This window comes from Onychostruthus taczanowskii, unplaced genomic scaffold, assembly GCF_017590055.1.
Source record: "Onychostruthus taczanowskii isolate IOZ18803 unplaced genomic scaffold, ASM1759005v1 scaffold48, whole genome shotgun sequence".
Classification (NCBI taxonomy): domain Eukaryota; kingdom Metazoa; phylum Chordata; class Aves; order Passeriformes; family Passeridae; genus Onychostruthus; species Onychostruthus taczanowskii.
The window spans coordinates 84,536-108,920 of NW_024502347.1; the positions used below are offsets into that span (position 1 = coordinate 84,536).

A 24,385-nucleotide genomic window follows, 5' to 3' on the forward strand; every position below is an offset into this window, starting at 1 on the left:
TATTAGTGTGTCACAGGGTACATACCTCTTGAGTTCTCTGTTGCCCATTAATTTGTCTTTGTGCCCTTTTTTGTCCCTGCAAGTACTCTTGCCTCCTGGCAAAAAAGTAGCAGAAGTCTATGTTCTGTGTAGGGAAGTACCTTTTCAGATCATTGCCCCTCAGTTTTTGTATTGCAGAATTTGGGTGAACTCTTGTATTGCATTCAGCTTATTTACAAATTTTTGAATTATACATAACCCAAACACACCCTCCTGCCTTTCTGTCCCAGCTGAGCAGCCCTACATTTTTTTCTCTGTATGACACTGGTGAATACTGAACAAAACTCATATCAGTGCCAAGGCTTAGGTGGTGATCTGAACAGTGATTCTTCCCATGCTGAAAAGTTACTGTTATGTCCTACCCTGAATTCTTACCCTCTGTCAGCTTTCAGTTTGCAAAAGAAACTTTTTTTCAAGTATCCTGTCAACTTGCTTGGTTTTTGTGGAAGTGGGGATAGATTACATCCTCTGATTTCCCTTGCTTATTTGCATCATTATTCAGCAGATAGTGAAGGAGGAATTAATGAATCAGTTGATGCTTATTCATATACTCAGAGGTCTTCTTCTTTATTATAGGCATTGCCATCTTCCCAAGGATGGAAATCACATCTGTTAGTATATAGTTTCCATCTTCCTTGGTATTAGCTCAGAAGAGGAAAGGATCAAAGAAGCTAGTCCAAACCCTCAGAAAACATGCACTGATACAGTTCTCCACATATGTTTGCCATGGATCTATTTCCTTGCTGTCTCAAGCCTGGCATAGCTGCTCACATCTGTACTGTGTCCATACAAATTGCTGTAATGGGAGAGAGCTGATTCAGGGACACTACAAAACTCCTCGCACAGTGGAAACCCTCTCTGCATCCTTCCTACTCTTCTGAAGTAGCTTGGTGAGACAGCTCCTGATACTCTTTTCCAGAAACAGTCTTGCTGAAGCCCGTGTCTTGGCTCAAGTCTGTTGACAGTATTTACCAGCAGATACCTTTTCTTTAGTTTTGCAGTCATTAAAGGGGATTTTTCCCTTTTGGCATATGCAGTTCCAAACAGGGCTGGCAGCTCCACCTGAATGGCTCTGACACTTCTGCTCCAGCACTTTCTAGCCTCATATGTCTGTTTTGTCCTGTACAGCACCTTGTCAACTCTTGCTGCTGGTCACTGTAATCATTTATAGTGTTTTTTATTTTCAGCTGTGTTAGCTTGTTGCCCAAATCTGTCAATACCTTGCAAGGTCAAGGTATGGCATCAGCCACTCTTCTGCTTGGCCAGGTCTTCAGCTAAGTGACCTTTTCCTGAATTAGGCAGCACCTCCATTTAACTTTCACCGTTCTGTCTCTTTCCACTGCAGGACTGCCAGAGGAACACAACAGGACAGCACTGCGAGCAATGTCTGGATGGCTTCATTGGCGACGTTGTCACGGGAGTGCCCGCCTTCTGCCAGCCCTGCCCCTGCCCCCTGCCAGCACTGGCCAAGTATGTAAAGAGTCTTTGCTTCTCTTCAAATTGGCTTGCATTTGGCCCTTTCCAAGGTGGGGCCAGCATCCCTTCCTGAATGCAGGAGACAAAGGCTGCTGCCCTTGGCAAACACGGGGTAAATAAGAGGACTACCAGCTGCTCATGTTTACAAACACAGGAAACAGCATTTCATTTAGAAGGTGTAAAATGTATTTAATTGCTCATACCAATTCTTACCAAGAGGGAGGAGAATGAGAAAGTTCAAGTTCACCCTTTTATGTATACGAGATATTTCAGTTGTCTGGTTGCTTTTTAAAATCCCTTAAAGAACAATTCTCAAGAAAGGTGGCATCAGAGATTTATGTGGTTGAGATAGGAAAAAAAAAAAAAAAAAAAAAAAGAGAGACAGAAAGTTCAATCCATGTCACCTGAAGGGTAAAACCAAACACAAAAAAGCATGAGTTTGCAGTCCCCTGAGTCTACAGCAGCTGGATCTTGTTAGCACAGTAACAGTTCAAAAGAAAGTGCTGGAGCATCCTGTGACAGTTACAGTGCCCCTTCAGCTGATGCCCAGCTACTTTTGGGTAAGAAACTCTGAAGCCTGACAGAGAACCAAGATCAATTCAAAGAACTCCAGATGTTGTGTGCTTTGTGTCTTCAAAAAAAAAAAAAAAAAACCACAAAACTACAAGCCACAACCAGCCATTAGAAACAATAAGTGACATGTCAGTAATGCAGCTGAAAGAAATTATCAGCTTCCTCTTGCTCAGATTCATGCTCTGGGAGAGAGGTATCTATGCAAATCCCACCACAGGGAGATGCTGGTAAATAGTTGCCAACAGGCTGATGCTGGTTTTCAGGGAGTTAGCTACTCCTCTCCTGTTGTTTCCCATCCTGCTTTCAGCAGGACGTCACAGCAAAGGGAATTTCATCCTTACTGTATTTGTTTGCTGTTGCTATAGGATTACTCACACAACCTTGAGGTAGGATGAGCTCCATTTTGCTCAGCTTCTCAGGGCTCAGACTTGCAAAGGAGCAAAATCACTCTGGCCAAATTCCCGCAGATCCCTTCTTGGCTTTTGCAGTGAGCTGCAGACATGTGAGAAGGGCCATGGGGTGAAGAAGAGCTATTGTTGAAAAACTTCAGCTTTGTCTGGATTACAGAGAAAATCCTCCAGAGACAGTGGAAGAACCTGGCTTTGCTCACATGTAGAAAGGCTTGGGAGTGAGCAAGCTCACAGATGAAGCAAACCATTCCTTCCAGTTTCAGTAGCAGCTGTAATGCCTGAAAAATTAGTAGTACAACAGCCAGGAGCAGTGCTTTTGTCCTTGGCAAAGTGGTTTTTGTAACCTGTTGGGCACAGAGCAACCACTTTGGTGTAAGAAGCTGTTCTCTGAGCCACAACCTGGGCTGCTCATGCCTGAGGCACTACCACATGAGCCTCAGGCTCTGCCAAGCAAGGTCAGTCAGGCAAGGTCTGGTCTGTGCTCCCTCCATCTGGATTTGACACAGCGTGACTGGGTCTGCATTCACCCAGACCCTGCCCCATCCTGCAGCCCAAAGGCTCTGCAGAGGTGCTCCCTGAGAGCCTTTGGGAGTCGGATGATCCACCAGGCCACAGAGCAGGGCTAAGTGCAGTGGGGCCAGCAGGGACTCTGGCTACAGCCTTTCTCTGCCAGTGCTGTGGGAGGTGGAAGCAGAGGCCAAGGAGCATTCCCAGTTTCAACAAGCTCCTTAGCTCAGGACATTATGCCTCTCCTGTTCCAGACCACTAGGGAGAAGGAAACCCCAAACCCAAAACTCAGCAGCATGGGGTTGGGAAGGGAGAACAAATTTTGCAAGAAACCTGAATGCAGATGCCTCAATATTAGCAGCAGTACAGTGCTTGGACTTGATGAGCCTCAAGCATCCCTTCATCTCAGAATATTCTGTGTTCTATGACATTGTCTCCCCTTTGAAACTACATCAGTAAAAATTCACTTTGCCTCCTTGGTTTTCCCTCAGAAAAGTCCTGAAGGTAGTAATTAAAGGAACGCCCCATCCCAAGTTGCCTCATACCCCTATTTAAATAATGTGCAGAAACTGCCTGTTCAGCTTCTTGCATGAGACAGACCTGACCACAGAAATAGTCTTCAGCTGGGGCTGGAAGAGGCAAAAAAAATTGAGCAACATTAAGCTTTACTAAAGCTTAATTAAATTCAAAGAAAATATGTTCTTTAATAGTCAGGTTTTTTTCAACTTTCCTTCATTAATCCTACTACATATAAAGAGTGAGGCAAAATAATAACTCTATCAGAAGAAAAGAAGCATTAAATGGCTTAAAAAACATCCAAAGGATGTTGTTTTTTACCCTGTTTTACTTTGGAAATAGAATACCGAATCTGTTAGCTGACAGATTGGTATTTTTTCCAGGAATTCAGCAGAATTTCTAGATTTTCTGACCAGGCTGTCTTCATATCTTCTGTCCTGGGAACTTTTTGAGTAACTTTTGGACACTACACATGAAGTGTAATGTCATCTCTTTGGAACAAAAAAAGGACGATGGAGGTTGTTTCACAGTCCAGCAGATGTTACTTCTTTTCAAACCCAAGGGAATTATAAAGCCTTTTTCTCCCCTAAAAGCTCATAAAAAGTATAAAACTTGAGGAAGACTTCAGTCTTACTTCAGAACTTAGATCCACAGTGTGGTTTTTGCAACTACGTGAAGGAATTAGACTTTGTTAAAGAAGAGGAAGCCTTCCAAACTATTGTGACTTTCTCAACATGTTCTTGTAAAAGCCACACAGCAGTTAATTTGTAAATTCTGTGAGAAGAATCTCATTTTATGTTCTCTGTGGTTATACCAAATATTTTGAGACAGCAGAGATCCAGACAGATTTTTCGCCTCTGGTTGTCCAACCAGTTGAGAAACACTGGCAGGAACTGGAATTATGCGGGAATTCTCATCAGCTTTCAATGCTGTTTGTTCCTGGAACAAGCAGTGCATGGATCGTGCACTTTCCCATTGCTCTGAGTCTTTTGTCCTGTGTGAAATGGATGCAACCCAGCCACAGCTGCCCAGCACCGTGTGACTGAGGAGCTGTGTTTTAGCACCCATGGGCCTGCAGCTGGAAACTGCTGCCACTCACTACTCTGGATGCATTCTAGTGCTGGCAGAAATCTATTCACACATATTGCAAACTAACTAGAAACATCTTAGGACTGTATCTCTTTTTTCCTGTAAATGTATTTAAGGCATGTCCATTACCGTGTTTGAAATGCACATTAAATTTGCACTTTTCACATCTGGCTACTGCTGTTTCTTGGGTCTCATATTTATTTAAACACTTGTTAAATCCCAAAAACGGAAGAAAACTAAGGAATCCATTATTTAGAATTACGGCAGTAGAAATTACAGCCCAAGCCATCACTGCAGTCAGCATCACTACTTGGTATGTTGGTCTCAGAAGAGACCACAGACTCTTTCCAGCTTACTTGGCAAGATGGTAGAGCAGCTCTGGTTACTGTAAACTCAGTTACTCTGAATGAGGACACCATTACTGAGGTCAGTCTTCATCACTAAGAACTTCCAGATTTTAATTTGACAAAAACTGTAAGATTTGCTTAGGAAACTGCTGTGCCCATTCCAAAATCTAAGTTCTTGAAGTGCTCACTGCAGTGTCTTCCACAAACAATATTTTACCTGTTGGGATAATAGACAGGAAACAATTAGATTCACATGACACACACATTTATCATAAGTCCCTTGTCTAAAGTGTGTGTATCAAAATCTGCCGATGTGTCTGATCTGCGCTGCAAGACAACAACTTTCATACCTATACATGTGTATTTATATAGCTCCATAGTTCTGTACACTAATTCATGCTTCCTAAACTAATTTGAAGTCTAAACAAGGGATATAATATAAATTATGTAAAGAGCTTAACACTCATTCAGTAATGAACAACTAAGAGCCAGAGTTCACACTGACAAATGTCCATACTGTAACAAAGAAATGTTCCCAAGTGTGTGTCATTGCCTGGTATTCTAACTATTCATCCTAATGAAATTCCAGCTTTGCAGTCTCCTGTTACAGAAAAAGTGGAAGTGTGCGTTGTGTCTGCAAGGAAAACTATGCAGGACCCAACTGTGAAAGGTAAGGAACTCACAGGATGCCTTGCTGGTCAGCAATACAAAAGTCCCGAATTCTTTCATAGAATCTGCCATACTGGGAATGAATCTTATGCACTTGTTTTCATCAGATATAATTGTGTCTTTTAAATGATCTTGTTCATTTCCTACTAAAAAGCACTAAAATTTGCTGTGGAGAAGTGTCAGAGTAAGACAGACATTTACATATGAGGTATTTTGATCTAGTTCTTGCACTTTGTGTTGTACTTTCATGTGGTGATCTTCCTAAAAGGAATGCAATTTAAAAGTACAAAATACAAATCAGAAACAGCAGCTGAAGGGAAAAATATCCACCACATCGATGCCTCTTGCAATTCACCCCCTAAAACATGTAGCAGGTTTCTGCCAAATATCTTTCAAAAAAGCAAAGGAGAAAATCCACTATCAAGTCAAATTCTTAAAGCAGTTGTAGCTCTTTTCAGCTACATTTTAAATGCACTTCACAGGCATAATTCAATAAAGTCAAGCAAACAATTATAGACCAGTGTTATTTTTCAACTTTCCTTTATGTCCATAAATGATTTCCAGTAAAATTCCCTAAATAACAAAGGACACAAACAAATTGAAGTATACAGCAGAAATATAGCTTCATGTGCTGTTATGAACACACATGGATGATGTTTCAATGAATGTCAGGGGCCTGATTATAATTCAGAAATTGTCCTTGAGCAGCCAATAAATTAAAACAAAGACTGAGGGATATAGGATGGCTCAGACAATGGCTTCCTGAACATCTCATTTTGTTTTCCCTTAAAGCTCCTGAATTATTTAAGTCTTTATTTAACTGTCAATAATGGGCAAGCCTGGAATTCACATGATACTTTATGTAACTGTCAGAGAAGGGAGAAAAGGGATGCTTAAGATGCAAAGACAAATCAAAATGAAAAAGGTAAGATGAACAATGAATATCATCTTTATAGATGATGCAAAAAACATCAGTCAATTACCTCCACATCACTAACATCATGACAGCAACAGTAAAAGCAGATGGCACAAAAATAAAAAACCCACCCTTGTTTACAGGCCTACGGCTGTATTCTTTTGTTCCTTCAAAATGTCAGGTTTATACACAAAGGATAATGCAGATAATTAAGAGGTCATTGAGGTTCCTTAATGGTTATTAAAATGTCAACCCAGACTAAAAGCAATGCAAATCCTATGAAATGAGTAGCAGTAACACAGAAACAGCCGAAAATAACATCAGCTTTGTTTTCTAGTGGCCACTCCCCAGCCTGACACAGGGCATCTGTCTCAAGGAAGGCAAAGATGTGTAGGAAAAGCTACAGAAAGAAATCAGCCTGTCCTGGTTGCTACGTTAAGAGCTTGGCTAATTGCTGAGGTGAGGTGCAAGCAGTGACAGAGAGGACTTGCCTTCTGGTCCTACTCCCATTTGTATCAGAAATGTCAAAAAGTGTTTCAAAGCTGGATGACGCACTGCTTGCCCCTGCCCACTTCCTCAAGAGCAAGTCCCTACTTGGCACACACTGCTGCTGGGCACCGCCAGAAATAGGTGGTGTGAATTCACAGGCACCCTAGCTAGGAACTGAGTAAACCAGCTTCCCAAACTGAAATTTAGGAATTAATCCTTTTTCTCCTGGACTTCAGCAGTAAGGCATCAGGGTGATAACTGATGCCATGCAGGTTTTGCTAATGCACAAATGTTAAAAAGAACAACTGAGTAAATTACAATTCACCATCCAAAGCAAATAGATGAAAAAGGCTCTTTTGGCATTGCCAGAGAAGAGGAAGTTAATTTCTTACTCACTAATAATTACAGGAAGCAGCTATGGCTGCAGAATGAAACAAAGACAACTTTGCAGTTTTATGATGGGAGAGGAAGTATTCTTTTTTAGCAAAAAATTGTCATTTATTGATACAATCCAGGAAAAGACATTTACTCCAGGCCTCTTAACTTTTTCAGGCCATAAAGTGCAGAGATGGAGCAGAACATTTCCAGTCAAAGGCCTCTGCTCTTCTCACATCCTACCCACAATTCAAAAGAGGTTAAATGCCTCAGTGCTATGTACTGAGTGGCAAAGAGAAGAGTGAAAGTAAAATATTTATTTTCAGCTCTGAAAGTTTCTTTTTGCTTTAAACAGCTGCTCCAGATGAGAAGTTAATGGCTAATAAAAGTGAGTCATAGAAGAGTTCAGGTTGGGAGGGACCTTAAAGATCATCTGGTTCCAACCCCCTGCCATGGGCAGGGACATTTTCCACTAGACCAGGTTGCTCAGACCCCCATCCAGCTTGGCCTTGAACACTGCCAGGGATGGGGCATCCACAGCTTCTCTGCGTGACCTGTTCTGGTGCCATAAAAAGCAGCACTTGTAAAATGTATCTGTGGGGATGTGAGGAAATGTCCTCTACATTCCTGGCAAGTGAACTGAACAGTTTATTTCAGAAAAGAAGTGGGGAAATAACCTTGTCCTGATGAGAAGGCGGACACAGCAGGCCTGGCGGGGATAGCACGCTGTTGTTGGTAGATGTGGGCAGCAGCGAGCAAAAGGCTGGTCTGACCCCAGCCCTACTCAGTGCCCTCTGTGAACCTGGTGGCCACATTAGACAGATGATTATTTGGAAAACACCTAACTGCAGAAAAACAAAAAACTGAAATTTTAGACAATCATTGCAAGACTTCTGGCATGACTGACTAGTAGCTTCACCCAACACTGCCTGCTCTAACTCCCACGGGAATGGGGAATGAGTCAGCCAAATCATAATCATAAATGACACTCTGCACTCAGTGTTGCATTCACAGTTCTTCAGGGGGTGCACAGAACTCCCGGCCACGCTTTAATTCTTTACATCTGGGTTACCCAAATGATAAAATCTGCACCAAAGATTCTGGCAGTGTTGCAAAGAGACAGAAAGAGCCTTTGTCATTGACAAAAGCAGTGTTTGAGGCAGCCAAGTGGTTTATATTAAGATGCTTAAAATTTTATGTGTTTCTACTGTGAGGATTCAGGACTGGAACATGAACAAAGCAGTGTTGAGGAAATTACTCTATTAAAAAAAAAAAAAAAAAAAAAAACAGAAAATATCAGAACAGATCAAAACTCAAAGCTTGTATCAGATCTCCCACATTTTCAGGGTTCAGACATGGCAGAACCTGAATGTGACTGTGTTCAGGTTTTAGAAGACAAGTGACCTTGATTTAGGTACCCAGCCAGAATCTGGGAAAACTAGTCTGAACTGCCTGAAGTGCTCACCCTCCCTGCTTACCAACAGCAGACAGAAAAAACAGCATCTTAAACAGGACTTTGGATGGGAGACAAGGACAACATGGTGATAAAACAGAATGAACTACAATAAATATTCCTTACATAAATCATTGCAGCAGCTATTCAGTCCTCCAATTCCTTCAGCCAGCAATTGTTACACTAGCTAGTTATTCCCCTCCTGGAAGGAATTCTTCATTTCCAGTTTTGGGGTATGAGTCCCTGACCTCTGAGCTCCAGGCTTCTGCATCATGGGCATTAGCACTCCATGCCCACCCCACTACTAGATCTCTTTGTATCAATGATTGTTTTGCAAAAGCTCCCCTTGCTTGTAGGGTTATATTTCTGCTGATATCAGGGGATTCCCTGATATCAGCAGAGATATCTTTAACTGAGACTATTTTCTTTCCAAATAACCAAATCTGTTGGTATCTCTTTGCTTAGGGCCCGGATCATCCAGGAGTGTTACATCACTGGTGTGTCTATACTCTGAAAAACCACCATAATACTGACATGTCTCTCATTTTCTCAACTGAAATGCTTCCCAAACATAGTAAGACATTATGAGAAATTTGGACCTATTTCAGGCCTTCACTGGAGTGTCTGGTATCCACCTCCCTCTCTTCCTCTGCAGGCCAAGAGAGGAATCCTCCCTGATCACTGCTCTCAGCCTTTTACCCTCATCCAACAGGATAACATCAAACATCTGAAAAACATAGTCTGGTTCAGGGCCTATTCTGTTTTGCAAGAACCAGAAGCCACCCCAATACCTCACCATAGAAGTATTTCTATAAATATTTCCTGGTCAGTACTTTTTATGTACACTTATAATAGGAATAAGGTCTGAACTTCCTCTGAATTTCAGCATCCTGAAATGCAGCCTCTTACCCCAGTTTCCTATAAAACACAATATAGTTGTTGAGATACAGAGCTGAAAGAGACCAAAACAAACCCTGTAGAGCTTCCTTGCTGCCAAGGCAATTCTGTCACAGATTTTAAAACAATAGGGAGAAAATCATTTCACTGCTAAAGATATGCAGAAAAAATAAATTAACGCAGACTGGTATGCTTGAGATACCAGGGGTGTTCCAGAAGGGGAAAATATATAGCAGTACCAATTGATATTAGAGCACAAAATAGCCTCTGTAGGAGTAAAGCTCCTAATTAGCTCTCTGTCCATTAGAAGCTGCAGACAATGATCAGTTCCTGGTAACACAAATAAGGTCAGAGAAAAAAAGGTGTTGCAGAGAGGAATGTCATTGATCGTCATTGCCGGTGTTGCTCTTCCTTTCAGGTGCGCCCCTGGTTACTATGGGAACCCTTTGCTAATTGGAAGCACTTGTAAAAAATGTGACTGTAATGGTAACTCAGACCCAAATCTGATTTTTGAAGACTGTGATGAAGTGACCGGCCAGTGCCGCAACTGCCTGCACCACACCAGTGGGTTCAACTGCGAACAATGCGCGCCAGGCTACTACGGGGATGCCAGATTGGCCAAAAACTGCACAGGTATTGTCTGCAGCCTGGTACAGCAGAGCTGAGCAGCACAGCACGGTCTGTGGATGATCTCCCAGAAATCAGAGTTGCCTGAACCAGTTGGCAGATACCTGGGGCTCTGGGAGGCAGGTGATGGGATAATTTGGATGCCTGTTCAGTTGAATCGTCCCAGGCACCAGAGAAATATCTCTTTCCATCTCCCATGACCAAGTCTCAGACCCCAGACTCCAACATCTCTAGTGCCTGGTCAGATTTACTGCAGGCACTGTTGTGTTCTCCTGAATCGTGTTTTAAATAAGGTTCACTAAGAGTTCTTTGGGCAAAGTCCTCACCTTTGTGTTTGTCCACACCATGTCCACTCAGTCTGATGGTGCTTAAAGACTTGAAAGTATTTTTATGGGAACAGGATCATCCTTCCTGTCCTGACCCAATACCCACTTACCTTCTGCTATTTTCCACATTGGTGATATAGTCTGCATTTCCTACAAGTCTGCGTAGTCTTGCTGGTTTCTGTATTTTCATACAAGGGGTACTTTCAGGGTCTGGTAAAGTGCTACCCAGAGCACCTCAGCAAAACATACTTGCACAGAGGGGTTGCAAAGCTTTGTCTCCTCTAATATTGTCCTAATTTACACAGAGTTCAATCCAAGCAGGGCTTTGACCTCGTACCTTTTATCCTTGCTTTGGCTCTGGAAGTGAAGTTTACATCCTCTTTCAAAGCACTTAGGAACAGCCACTGCTAAAGGCAAAACACTGGTGCTCAGAGCAAGGACCTTGGGGCTCCCTCCCAAACTCTTTGGCAGGAGTCCCTCAAGGACCAGAACACAAAGGAGGGAGACAAAGTATTTCTACCTCAGCCTGACTCAAAGGTAAGGCAGTTGAAGCACACACTCAGCTTGGGCCTCAGAAGTGCTCCAAGACCTCCAGGTACAGAGCTACAGGCCTCAGGGATCTTGATCCTTCTTGCAACTCACCGTGTACTTGGACTTTGTTTTTGCTTCCTTATTATAGAGTGTTTTGGGACACATAGGATGGAGGCTGTGAGCATGCTGTGTTTTGTGCTGCTATCTTCACTTTTAGGGGACCACATATGAGGCCATGATGATCCTATCTGGACTTATATTCCAGTGACAGCTGGAATTTGAGTGTCCATCTCCAGGATGTAACTCACATCACAAAGTCACATGGTTGAATTCCATTTATGGTGAACAGGAAGAGATGGTGCTTATGCACAGTGTTCCCAAAAGCCAAAGCCATGCATCCCAACCAGCTAAAAAGACATCAGCTGTGGGGAACACCGTAACCCAAAACTCACCTCCTGCCTGGATTTAAGTAGCCAAGAAATTAATGAAATACAGCATGTCTGTGATTTTGAGGCAGCAAAAAAAAATATTATTTATAAACTTCACTGCCTAATTCACTTCACCTGAGGTGACTTAACTGCAGTTGTCCAGGAAAGAATTATAAGATCCAGTATGTGGGTCCCAAATTCTGTGAGGCAGGAGGAACACACCCAGCCCTTCAATACTTCAAACCACAGCAATTGTGCCCTGCCCATGGCCAAAAGCTTCAAGCACCTAAGAGTAACTTTGCCAGAAGTCTGAGAGTTACAGGGCATTCCAAGTGTCTGAGCAGGTTATGCAATAAGTGATTTTGGATGGCGTCTCTGAAAGTACAGTTTCGAAACTCAAATCAAATTTTCATCGCCTCAGTACAGTTTTGGGTTTTTTTGTTTGCACCCTAAAGGAGGTACACAGGAGTGCTCTATACATGTCTGTAGGCTGTTCACACAGTCTTCAAATCAGTGTGGTAATTCTCCTGGTTAGCAGATTTCCTTGCAGTGTTTCATCTTTGCTAAAAATAAAAAGTGCTTGGGCACTTGAATACATTGTGAGAGGTACAGCTTTTCTCTTTGCAGAAGTGAATTTGTTCTTGAAGTTCACTCTAGCAAATCCTGATTTTGCAGTATTGTATTTCAGAGAATTACACACTTCTTGTTTCATCTTCATTTCTGCTGAGTGCCACAATGTGCTGTACTTGACAGTACTGTGCAGATTGCAGTGCATCAATACATCCATGATATTCAACTATTTGTGTAGTTCACAGGGAAAGCTTATCCTCTGTTTGGCTTTGTGGGACAATTAGGAACTATTGTTTAGAATTGATTCTGAAATAAGTCAAATATCTTCTTTAAACAAAAAATAGAGAAACAAAATTATTGTAAGAATCAAGCCAGTCGGTATACATGGTTTCCACAGAGCATCTCAAAGGGTATATAAAACAAAAAAAGGCAGGACAACTAAATGAACAAACAGCTCTATCAATCTAAAATCTTTTTTTTTTCTTTTGAGAGGAAGACAAAACCTGGGTAGTTGTGAATAGTAGTTTTAAGCTGCTTTTTTTTTTTTTCTTAACCATATATCCTTTAGCCATAGTTCAAAGCTCTCCATAAATGGCCCGCAGAAATAAAGGTAAGTTTAGAAGCTTTCCCCACCAGCAAAGTATGGTATCATTGAAAGTCTTAATTCCCTACTAAAAATGTGGTAGTTGAAAAATGCTCCGGACTACCTTTGGAATTAATTTGCTATAAGATTTTGAGTAGCAGACTCACAGGTATTCATTTAAATAGACACAATGTTATTTTTGGAGCACCAATCTCATCGAAATTTTAGCCTTTAAAGTTAAATATTGCTAGCTGGCAATAGTCCAGTCCCCATGATATAGGTAAAGAGAAATCTCTATTTTCAATTGACTTTCACTTCCTTAAAAAAAGAAATAAAAGTAATCATAGATCCAAAAGCTGGGAGGCACAGATTGTAATAAGGTCAAAATGCTGACTGCATCAGAGAATTCATAACCAATTTCTGTTTTTACATTAGTACAAAAACTGATTAGTTTTACTAACACTGGTCTACTCACACAGAATTTTTCTGACGTTAGTGCAGGATGTCGTCTTTGAAGTTGTTTTACGTATTTTCACTTGACAAATTCTTGAATGTGCAATGGGAAATGTAAATACAAGGGCAATTCATAGATAAAAATTAATGGGCTGCAATAAAAAGGCAGTGAAATATTTCGTTATATGAGGTTCTGCTGAAACCATGAATTGCAAGACCAAAATAAATTCTAGATAGATTGCTGCTGTTCTTATGTTCTGCTTGAGTTTTTGTTATTGTATTGAAGTGTTCCAAGAATATTTTAATCTTTAAAATAATATATTTGAAAAGGCCAATTAAACCTTGAAAGAGGTCTAGAGATGTTAGATTAAAAATTGGGCTTTTTAAAAAGCCACTCATGCTGGCAATAAAAATGTCACTTTCTCAAGTTTGAAAAAATATAAAACGTCATTTATTCTTCATTGTAAGTGGTAGGAGATATTTACTTTTTGATATGTTCAAGCAGACAGTGTAACTGGAGTCCACTATCAATCCCTGATAGCTGCAAAGCCTTTTTAGTGACAGCCTGACAGAGTGCTGATAAATTCCACAGGGCTGTGGAGAGATTCATAACTAATAATTAACTTTCATTTCCCCGCTTTTCTTAATACAACTCCTCAGTGTTACCCTCTCTAGACACTGATGTACAATGGCCCTTCTGGGCAGCTCTGGCCTTGCTGACTCATGACCAAGCTTTGAACAAGTAATTTCAGCAGAGGTGTTCTCACTCTTCTCTGGAAACAGAGGCGTTTCCACTTCATATTTCGTTTGTTCAAATTTCACCAGTGCAAGAAACACCTTTTCCAAGTACTGAAAGGAAAATCAGTCCAATAAGTTCTTCATATTGGTTTGAATATCCACACACAATCTTAAGTATAATAATTTCACTAGTCTTGGGAGGGGGAGGTGCACATTTTGAAGATTCTTCTTTCAAAAGTCCTTTCTTTTTCCCCAGCATGTAACTGTGGAGGCAGAATGTGTGACAGCCAGACTGGAGAATGCCTCGCAGACAGTCCTGAAGCTTCTACTGACACAGACTGCCCGACCATCAGTAAGAACATTATCATGAAAACACCAATAATTAATATTGCTCTTATATTTAGAAGCTTACAAAGAATAACTTAAGGGCTTGGTACTGCAGTGGGCTCAGGATTTTGACAGTGGTCCCACAGGGCACTTCAGTGTGTGAATATACACAGTGTCCTGCTGATTGAGTACTTCAGCATGTTCTCACACACTTGACTACAGGCATATTTCCAATGGTGATGCAGACTGTACATTCAGGTCCAAACTGCAGAGCAGTAGGGAAGTATCAACAAAGCCACTTCCATAGACCTCCAGACACACTGCCTGAAAAACAATATTCTGGCCCTAAAAACTGTCCTCACAACTTTGCCTGTGACATCTTGCATATAATTTATGGTTTTCTAGTTGTGGTTTAACTCCATCAACAACACAGCCACTCACTCACTCCAGCAGGAACAGGGAGAGAATCAGAAGGGTAAGAGCTAGAAAACCTGTGCACACACAAGCCACACACACTTCTGCAAAGCAAAACAATTAATTCATTCACTGCTTCCCATGAGCAGGCAGGCATTCAGCCATCTCCAGGAGACAGGACCCCACCACCCATAATATTACTACTACTACTGGTAACCACAGGTATTTTTTAAATGTTAGTACATTTATACCTGTATATAATGCAGAGTGTGTAGCATGTATGTGTTCCTGAACCAACTCCTAGGAAGAGGGGTCATGTGCCTGAAGAGCAACCAGAAGAAAAACATTCAGGACCTGCTAAAATATCACACAAAAGTGTCTGTAGGAACCTGTGTTTCACATTCACCTAAGTCTCTTGCATTCATTGTTGGCACCAGTGTCACTATAAACAAGGTGGCACAGCAATCATTCAGCCAGAACAAGGAAATAGTTCTGCAAAAGCACTTTCCAAGCACATTATAACTGTGTTTTTAGATGTTGTCCTCATAACGAAGTAGGTGGCCAGGAGCCCATGTGCTGGACATCCTTATTTCTCATACCACTAAATTTTAAATATCAAGTTTGAGGTTCTGTCAAAATGCAGTTGGCTTTTTTTGACCTTCATCTGTTGTCCTTCAGGCCACAAACATGTAACGCCTAGGGAATAGCCAGGAAATACCTCTCCCTCGCTCCCAACTGATTACAGAATCCCTGTGTCAGCCTCTCTGAGCAGTCCCAGCTGGTGCTGCTCAGCTAGAAATCTCATAACTGTACTGTGGAAGTAACCTTGGAAGTGGGAGGACGAAAGTGAAAGAAAAACACGTATCCAGCAGCAAACATCAGTGACAAAGAGAGTGAACACCATGGGCAGTATTGCATGAATTTAAGACACTTGCTGTAGCTGACACAAACACTAAAGAAAAATTATGCTGTCTTATTTTCTTATCAGGCTGCGATAAATGCATTTGGGATTTGACAGATGACATCCGGTTGTCAGTTCTGACAATCGACGAAAGCAAATCCACTTTACTGAGCATTTCTACTGGTGTCGCAGCTCAAAGGCGTTTGAATGACCTGAACCTCACTACCACTCATCTCCAGGTAAAAATATTGATGATATTTTGGTTTTTTCATGTAGTTTGAATCTTTGAATTTCCATTCCATTCCTGTAAATTTCAATCCCTGCTTTCACTAGAGAAGGAGTTTGTTTCCAGATGCACTGACTTTTTTCCCACACACAGGAGGCAATGTCCAAAAAGAAGAATCATGCTATGCTTTGGACCATCCAGGTTGATGATGCTGCAGATGAGATGAATGATCTCGTCAGAGAAGCAGAAACACTTGATGAACAGGTTTGTTTACAGCCTTCTGCCAAAGCTCTGAGGGTTTGCACTTTGTCTTATTCACCTGTTGACATAAGAGGCAACTACAGAATAGTCCCAGTTGGAAAGGACCTAAAATGATCACCTGGTCCAACTGTCTGAGCAATACAGGACCCACCAAAAGTTAAAGCGTCTTATTAAGGGCATTGTTCAAATGCCTTTTAAATCCTGACAGACATGGGGCATCAACCATCTCTCTAGAAAACATGTTCCAGTGTTCGACCCCTCTTCATAAAAAAAACATTTCTTAACATCTACTCTGACGCTTAAGGTTCACCAAACAAGAGTGGGTGTGCCCTGACAGCTGGAAGAACCTTCTATTTCTATTGCTGTATTGTAACTTTCTACTTTAAATATGAATTAAAAGTATAAATTACTTATCAAGTCTTCTTCACAGATAAGGAAGGAGGTAAAAAGTGTATTGAGTGTCGCTGGAGGTTTGTCACCAGTCACAAAAATCTTCCCCTCAGGATCCAAGTTCCCACCTACCCCTACACAATGTGTTTGATCTGGGATAGGCACACTGCCGTTCTCATTCACATTTTGATTTCTAATTAAGTGAAATAACCAACACTAAACTGATGCAGACTGACTTTGGGAGCATTTGTACTATATCTATTTTACATGTATGCTCTCTTAAAATTAAATTAGTCCTGACTGGACATTTCAAAATACATATTAAAACTGCCAGTTAAAAGATTTTTCATGTACCCACTGAGATGGGGGCTTGATCAGCACTCAAGATATTTTTAATACAGTTATAATCATAAATGTTGTATCCACATCCAGCTGCCAGGCTATAAAATTAAGGTTATCAGCTCTCATCTCCCACAACACTTTCATTGCGTCCTAGAAGAATACTGCTATGATATATGTTAAGAGAAGAAATAGGATTCAAAATTGCTTATCCTCTACTTTTAAAAAGACAATATTAAACATCTTTCTGTTGCTGCAATATACATATATTAGTAAAATACATCACTCTATGTTATTATCAAAGATAGCCACAGCTGCCATAGATCTAAATTATATTTCATGCTTATTGCAAAGTGCCACGTTACCAATTCCTTGATAAGACAAATTAAAATTATACCTTAAACTAAAACTCAAATATGGGAGCAGGTAGGGGGCAAAAAAGCAACACAAAGTGGAAGAGAAAATTTAGGGTTTTGTGTTTTAAATCAACACTTACTTAGCAGAAAGAGCACATAAGATTTATACAGACTATACCTATGTTCAAGAGAGCTTTTATTTAAATCAACTCACACTCACAGCTCTGTGCATGTGAATATCTGTCAGATTTCACACGCCTAGTGTCCCTCTCTGGAGCTGGTGGGCAGACTGATTAAGGCATTAGGTTTTCTATGCATATTTAGTGAGTTTGCATAATAACATTTCGTTTGCAGTACTATCTGGGGATTTCTTTCCTCATTCCTCAATTTTACTGTCCCTGAACAAATAAATTCAGCATTTCCTCTGGTCTTTTCTCTCTGGTTACTGCTAATGCTAGTTCCACATCAATATTTGTGGTTGCTTGTAAGGCAGGGAAATAATGACCCCAGAGTCTGGCAGTGGAAGACCACAATAGCAACTCTGAATATATTGAGCTCTTTGCTATTTCAGGGTACATTTATAGAAAATGGCTGCTAGCGCCTTGAGTGGATTTTGCAGAGACACACAGCATTTTGTATTCAGAGCATTTTATGTGCATGTCCCTACATCTCAGGGCATGCTGCAGATTCTGATCTAAACCACAAAGGCAGGGTGAACGCACCAACAGTAGGCAAATCTTCCTGCTAAATATAACCCCTGTATATATAACCTCTAACTCCCAAAGTCTGCATGGGATGAGTTTTGAGTAAAACAACATGTAGCTTGATCCTGAATATTTGGAAGATGGGAACCAGAAACATTTCTACTAACCCTTACACTTGTTTTATCAGTCTTGTAACCCTTACAATTTGTTTTATCATTACTCACATCCCTTTTAGTGGTGCTGGCCCTGCCTTCAAATGCCACCTGGGGCCTCCACAAATTCTAAGTAAGGGAACACAATGCAGAGTGCAGCCCCCAGCACAAAGTAGTACAGAACCGTGTCTGTGCTCTTGAGTATTTTCAATCCTCGGGCTTTTTCTTTTCTCTCAATAAGTTGCAGAGCTGGGGACCTCACTTGAGGGAGACACAGATCTAAAAAGAGTTGGGAGCTTGACACCTTTTTCTCCATTCTATTTGCTTACTCAGGAACTGCCATACCCAGAAACAAAATCAGCTCCCCTGAATGCCTAGGAGACTCAGCAGATAGAGTTTTACAACTGTACATAATTTATGAAAATTTTATTTCAGCACATGGTGGATAAATATGAGACAGGATTTAATCTCTCGCTCTGCAATTCTGAAAACACTGACAAGACAGATCTTTACTTTGAACACCTTTAAATACTACTTTATATGATAAAAAGGACTTCCATGTGCTCACCAGGAGAAAGAAAAATGTGTGTTTATACTGCTCATCCTCACATCTGAAAAGAAATCCAATGTTTACCTCTCATGGTTTATTCATAGGGAAATGAAGCCTCCAGCAAAGGCCGACTGGTACAGAAGGAAACCACGGAGATCAACAACCGTGCTTCTCAGCTTGTGCAGCAGCTCAATGATATTAGAGATAACATTGAAGGTAAATAGATTCATTTCTGGTTCATCTCAGTGTCAAGAATGTATTAATGAAACCTTCATGTATTAATGGATCATCAAGAATTTTTACTGTCCTATATAGCAAAGGAAAATCTTCTGATATATAGGACAATATGTAATTTATGGCAACAGTGAACACCCTCTCAAGCACAACTGCACTCAAAAAAAATTTCCTAGTCAGAGATAATCATCTTCATCTGGAATATCTATGGCATACCATTATCATCCTGAAATATAAAAATGAGATTAAACGAACTGCAGCCTCTTCTTCAGTACCTGCAGAAAGCAATGAAATCAATGTACTCAAAAACACCCCTGTCCCCTGCACAACTGCGACATGAAAGCCTCCATCCTGCTGCAGAACAGATTTCCTCAGCAAAGCAAACAAGCAAAAGCTGTCTCTGGCACCACAATTAAATGCTGACTGGTAGCTGAGGTTAAACAGCCCTTTTCCAATTGAAAATATTTGATTAATAGACCTGATTAGTTCTATCTTGGCAGTTATTGCAAGCCATCTGGCAGCTTGTGTAAGGAAGAGTGGTTACATATCAACTGTTATCCTTGCTTATCCTTACCTGCAGGGATGCTCCATTACTTTCTCTCAGGAAACATGGTTAGTATGTCCTATCACAAAAAAGAGCCAGGCTAAGACCATATAGTAAGTTTTATTTGTACTCTCTTTTTACACCTCTGATGCTAAAAAACCATTGACTGTCTGGCCATCTATCACATTTTATTTCTAGAATTTTTGAGTAAAAGTGTCAGCATGAGCCTCACTGTATGTCACTAACAATCATGGTTGATGTCTGTGGATCATCCTCTTGTATCATTAAATGGTTTGGAGAAGGACAGGAATCACATAAGGCAGATATACATCTAATTTGGCACACAAATAGCACAATCACGTTAAGCTGTTATAGAAGAAACCATGTCCATGGCTGTGAATAGAATGAAAACAGCTGGAAACAAGTAAGTGAAAATTATTTCCACCATGCTCAAAACTGTTCTTCTACAGAGGCATCACCCATGTGCACACACACATGTGCCAGCAAAAGGGAAAAAAATCCATGGTCTTCATCAGTTTCTGCTCAGTATGAGCCTTTCAAGCTTCACTAATGAGCTCAGGACCCAGCAAGAGCAGGCATACAGTCACTCTGCCAAAGAATCAGTGGTGTCACAATCACACACCTATTTTTTACAAAAATCTTCCTAAAGAATAGTGCTGGTTTTGCCAACTTTGTTTACCCACAAAGCTAGTGACAAGCGCTAGCCAAATGCACGCACATCACAGGACATAAAAGAGGTGATTGGTGTTCAAGGCCAGGGAGTGAGAAGTGAGTAAACTTTGTAATGATTACACTGGGAATGGGTAAACTCAATTTCAGCTGCAGGGATACAACAATGTTTTTTGAACTGAGACCAAAACCTTGAAATAGTATCTATCTCCAAACCAGCTAGGCAGTATCAGACCAGAAGCCATATGTTACTTCCTTAGGGTGCCTCAAACTTCTGCAGATGGAAAATGAGGTTATTTCAGTCTCCTTAGCATTGTTATTATTTTATAAACAGCAGCAGTTAAAAACCATGATCCCAGATGAAAGCCCCAGCTTGCTACATGCCACAGAATCCAAAATAAAATTATTATCCCAGCCTATAAGAAATGTCAAGCCAAACAATGCACACAACCCACATCTGCTTAATCCCATCCTCTTCTGATGAGACCTCCACATGTGACAGAAAGAGTGAACTGTTTACAGGTTTAATATTAAGATTGGATTAAACATAATAATTGTCTACTATGGGGTTGAAGATAATTAAAATTTAGTTTTGCCATCAGTATCATCACAATTCACAAAAGTAAAAGTAGTCCACAGTATTTATTTCTCTGTAGTCATACTGAATCGACCATCTGTTCCCTTTTCCCCCTAGAAATCAGCAGCAAGTCAAAATACTATGCAATTCAACAAGAGCTGAGCCCTGAAGAAATTGCCCAGAAGCGGAGTGCGGCTGAGGAGATGCTGAAGGAGATCAAACGTCGAAAGCCTTTCACTAATCAGAGGCAACTTGCAGATGAGGAGGAAAATGCAGCAGAGGAGTGTGAGTTTTAAGTCAGTTTTTCTTTCAGCCACGTGCTGATGCTCAGCTGGCAGCTGTTGGGCAGCTCTGGGTGTCCTGCTGAGCCCTGAGGAGGACCAGGAGGCACTTGGCAAGCACCAGCTGGTGTGCTGGAGATGCTGCTGCTCCCAAGTTCCTGCCCCAAGTCCCTGCTGGTGCTTGGTGCTCCTCACAGCAGAATGGGGAGGAAAAGGCCTGTGTGTCTGTGCACTGCATCACCTCAACAACAGCTGCTTAGGAAGGTTGATGGCAGGGCTGGTGTTGCTCATGTGAATATCATCCCCCCTGCCAGCTCTGCTGTGGGACAGTGAACACCAGCAGAGAGAGAAAAGCTGCTGGCATGAGAAAAAGTGGCAGCCTAATTCTCACAGCTTAGTGAACATGAGTCAGAACATGAGACATCAAGACTGTCTTCTCCAGAACAGATTGCCTAGGTTTAACAATGAAAAACAAATGAAAAGCAGGCGAAGACAGACCTAGTTTCTTTTAATAAAATATATTTCAGAGGGGGAAGTAATAGGATTAAAATGAAATAGTAAAATGAGAGGCATCTTTCCTTCTCAAAAGGGAAGGAAAATTAAAATCTAGGTATATAATCCCTCAAGTGAGCTTCACAAAATGTGTTTTACTGTCGCCTGAGTAACAGCAAAGAAATTGCTGTAAAGGTAAGTTCTGTCAGAAATGCAAGCTTTGGATTTATTTGCCTCTTATTTTTGTCCCAGTGCTACAGCAAATTGAAGCATTTCATGAGAAGCACAACGACACCAGATCCCTGGTAACTGATGTGCTGGAGCAGCTCAGCGAACAGGATGTGAAGCTGTCAGACCTGGAGGAGGCATTAGGCGAGGCGCTTGACTATGTTACACAAACAGAGGATATAAACAGGGAAAACACAGCCAGGCTCCAAAGGCAGGAGGTACTGTGCACCACATTTATCATAAGTATTGACTGTGAACACTCCATCTCTGCCACTGCTTAAAACAGTAGATTGCACACAATTTAGATTCAGGAATCACCACACCAAGAAAGAATTTCTTGGAGCACTCAGCAGGATGAGTTTGACTCTTCAGTTCTAAGAAACAACTTGTGGAAGTGCAGGGTACTATTATCTATTTGTGGAGTGACAATAAATGAGAAGTTTTTGCATGTCATGCCTCATCAGACTGAGGAAGAGATGGATATTTATGCCTAGGCTAGAAAGGCATGTTACAGTAAAACTCGAGAAGCTTGAAATTTCAGGTAGCATGGTTGCTACAAATATTGTGGTGGGATTACTTCATCCAATTGTGTCCTGACTTGTGGGAGGGCCTCATGTTCACAAAACTAATTCTGTTCTAAGAAAGCAATTACTTATAAAGACTCCGCACTGCATTTGTGCCCTCAGCTGAGTGCATTCATACTGTCCGATCCAAATTTCCTCTGAACCACTTTAAACAAAATGCATCCCCACTTTTTCAAGAGGAGTTGACAGTTGTCCTTGAATCTTCAAGCCCAAATCCATTGTCTAACTGCTCCACAATAGGTACCTTGAAATTGGGTTTCCTACTTGCTGGATGAACTTTCTAGCTTAGCTATAAGGCTACAACAGTTTTCCCCTGTGCTGTGAACAGTTTCAGGGTTTTGAATAAAGTAAAGCTTCCACTGTAGAAGAGAGCTGGGAGATGACCTGTCCCCTTCCTTTCAGAGCAGTTCTGTGATTCTTTTCCTGTTTTCATAAATTTATTTTAAGGAATTCAAAACCAGAATATCCCACCTAAAAGTTTTCATTTATTTTTTCAGCAAGGAAAAAATTACAAAGAGATCAGTTTGGGGCCATTCAAATCAAACTGTTTTCATTTCAATGGCTGAAATTGTTTGTATTCTGGAGGAGAGGGTTTTAGTGAGCAATTTTGTGATTTGAAGAATGATCCCACAAATTCAGGCCAACCTCTGTGTTTCATAGCATCACTGGCAGAGTTTGAGTTCTTGAAATTTGCAGTGTTAGAAGTTCATGCTGGTATGGAAGGTCTAAGAATTCAATAGAGAAATCAGGAGTGCTCCTCTAGTGAATCCTTTCACAAGAGTTTGAGATCCTTAAGTACAAAACTTCTTCTGTTGTTCCATTGTTCCATAATTACAGTGCCAAGCTGCAGCTTGTCTCACAGTTATGAAGCAAAGCCTGGAGTGTGTAGTTGTATTTGTTCACTGTTCTCAACCATTGGATCTCCATTATTCCTCACAAAGAAGGCAGATTCTGTACAAAAGAGATTGTTCACATTGGGTTTACTACTGGCAAGGAAAGGAGATGTCTGTACTGTAGATTTTTTAAAATTCCAGAAAAACATAGTCTCCAGACAACTATGAAAAATCCATGTTTAATTTGTCTCTGCTGTGCACTGAATAATGCTTCATTCCAATAACTCCTTAGGCTGTAACATAAAATGAAATTAATATTTTTTTTAAATCATCCAACATTTCTTTCACAAAACAAACAAACAAACAAAAAAGTAATTCACATCATAATATGTAACGATTAGACCTGTCTTGGAAAATCCGACTTCCGATATGTCTAAAATCTATTTAGCTCACCACTATATTTTAATTAACTCCAACACATTTAACAAGAATTAACACATCAAAGTACAAATGGTATTGGATGCGATTTATGTTTTGAGCTTTCTTTTTAGAAACAACATGAGAAGACAAAAGAGCAAATGGATGAAGTGGACAGCATTCTGCTCAGTGCCACAACTATTTTGGAAGGACCAGAAAAGGTCAATTCTGAGTTAAGTGAAGTAATAAAGGTAAGTGCCTCAGTGGCTTGTTTAAATGATACATCCAGATTTTTAAAAGTCATATGTTTAGATCACTAATGGAAAAACTCTCCTTCTTTATAATGCTTCAGCGAAATACTGGTTAATATTCCCTGAAAAAGCAGATGGTTTTCTTGGATGAAAAGCTCTGTTATTACAATTTACTGCCTAAAAAATAATTCTAGTATAAGGACACACTGTAGGCAAAGCTTAATGAAAGATTCTGCTGTAGAGTTCTCAGTTATTTCATTACAAGCAGCTGCCAACAGGTGTTCCGGTAAAAGACTGCATTATATGCTAAATTCCTTTCCTGGTGCCTACGAGTGAGCATGGAAGAACATTGAAGATCCTGGATATCAGCATTAGACCCAGGCACTGTGTCAAACATATATAACCAGATTGTTGTATAGAAATCCTTTTCTGGAACCATAGACTACTATCCAGTGTTTTGAATCAGACGTGGTGCTGAAGGAAATTTGTAGAAATTTTTGGGTGTTGGCTTTTCTATGAGAAGATAAAGAAAATAAAACTAGGAATTTGCTAACTAAAATATTTACCAAAGCTGCTTTCTTTCTCCATGACTTATTTTAAAATTTTGAAATAATTGAAGAAA

At 40.7% G+C, this 24,385-nt stretch overlaps 1 protein-coding gene across 1 annotated transcript in view; it reads left to right on the forward strand.

Moving 5' to 3' along the window:
- Nucleotides 1–24,385, forward strand: part of LAMA4 (laminin subunit alpha 4) — a 99,266-nt gene that overhangs the window by 30,740 nt on the left and 44,141 nt on the right. Inside the window, exons 3-12 of the mRNA XM_041414872.1 lie at nt 1,385–1,509; nt 5,547–5,627; nt 10,175–10,389; nt 14,269–14,364; nt 15,742–15,893; nt 16,034–16,144; nt 18,737–18,848; nt 20,795–20,962; nt 21,703–21,896; nt 23,647–23,763. Coding sequence (XP_041270806.1) covers nt 1,385–1,509; nt 5,547–5,627; nt 10,175–10,389; nt 14,269–14,364; nt 15,742–15,893; nt 16,034–16,144; nt 18,737–18,848; nt 20,795–20,962; nt 21,703–21,896; nt 23,647–23,763 — 1,371 coding nt within the window. The remainder of the gene's footprint in view (nt 1–1,384; nt 1,510–5,546; nt 5,628–10,174; nt 10,390–14,268; nt 14,365–15,741; nt 15,894–16,033; nt 16,145–18,736; nt 18,849–20,794; nt 20,963–21,702; nt 21,897–23,646; nt 23,764–24,385) is intronic.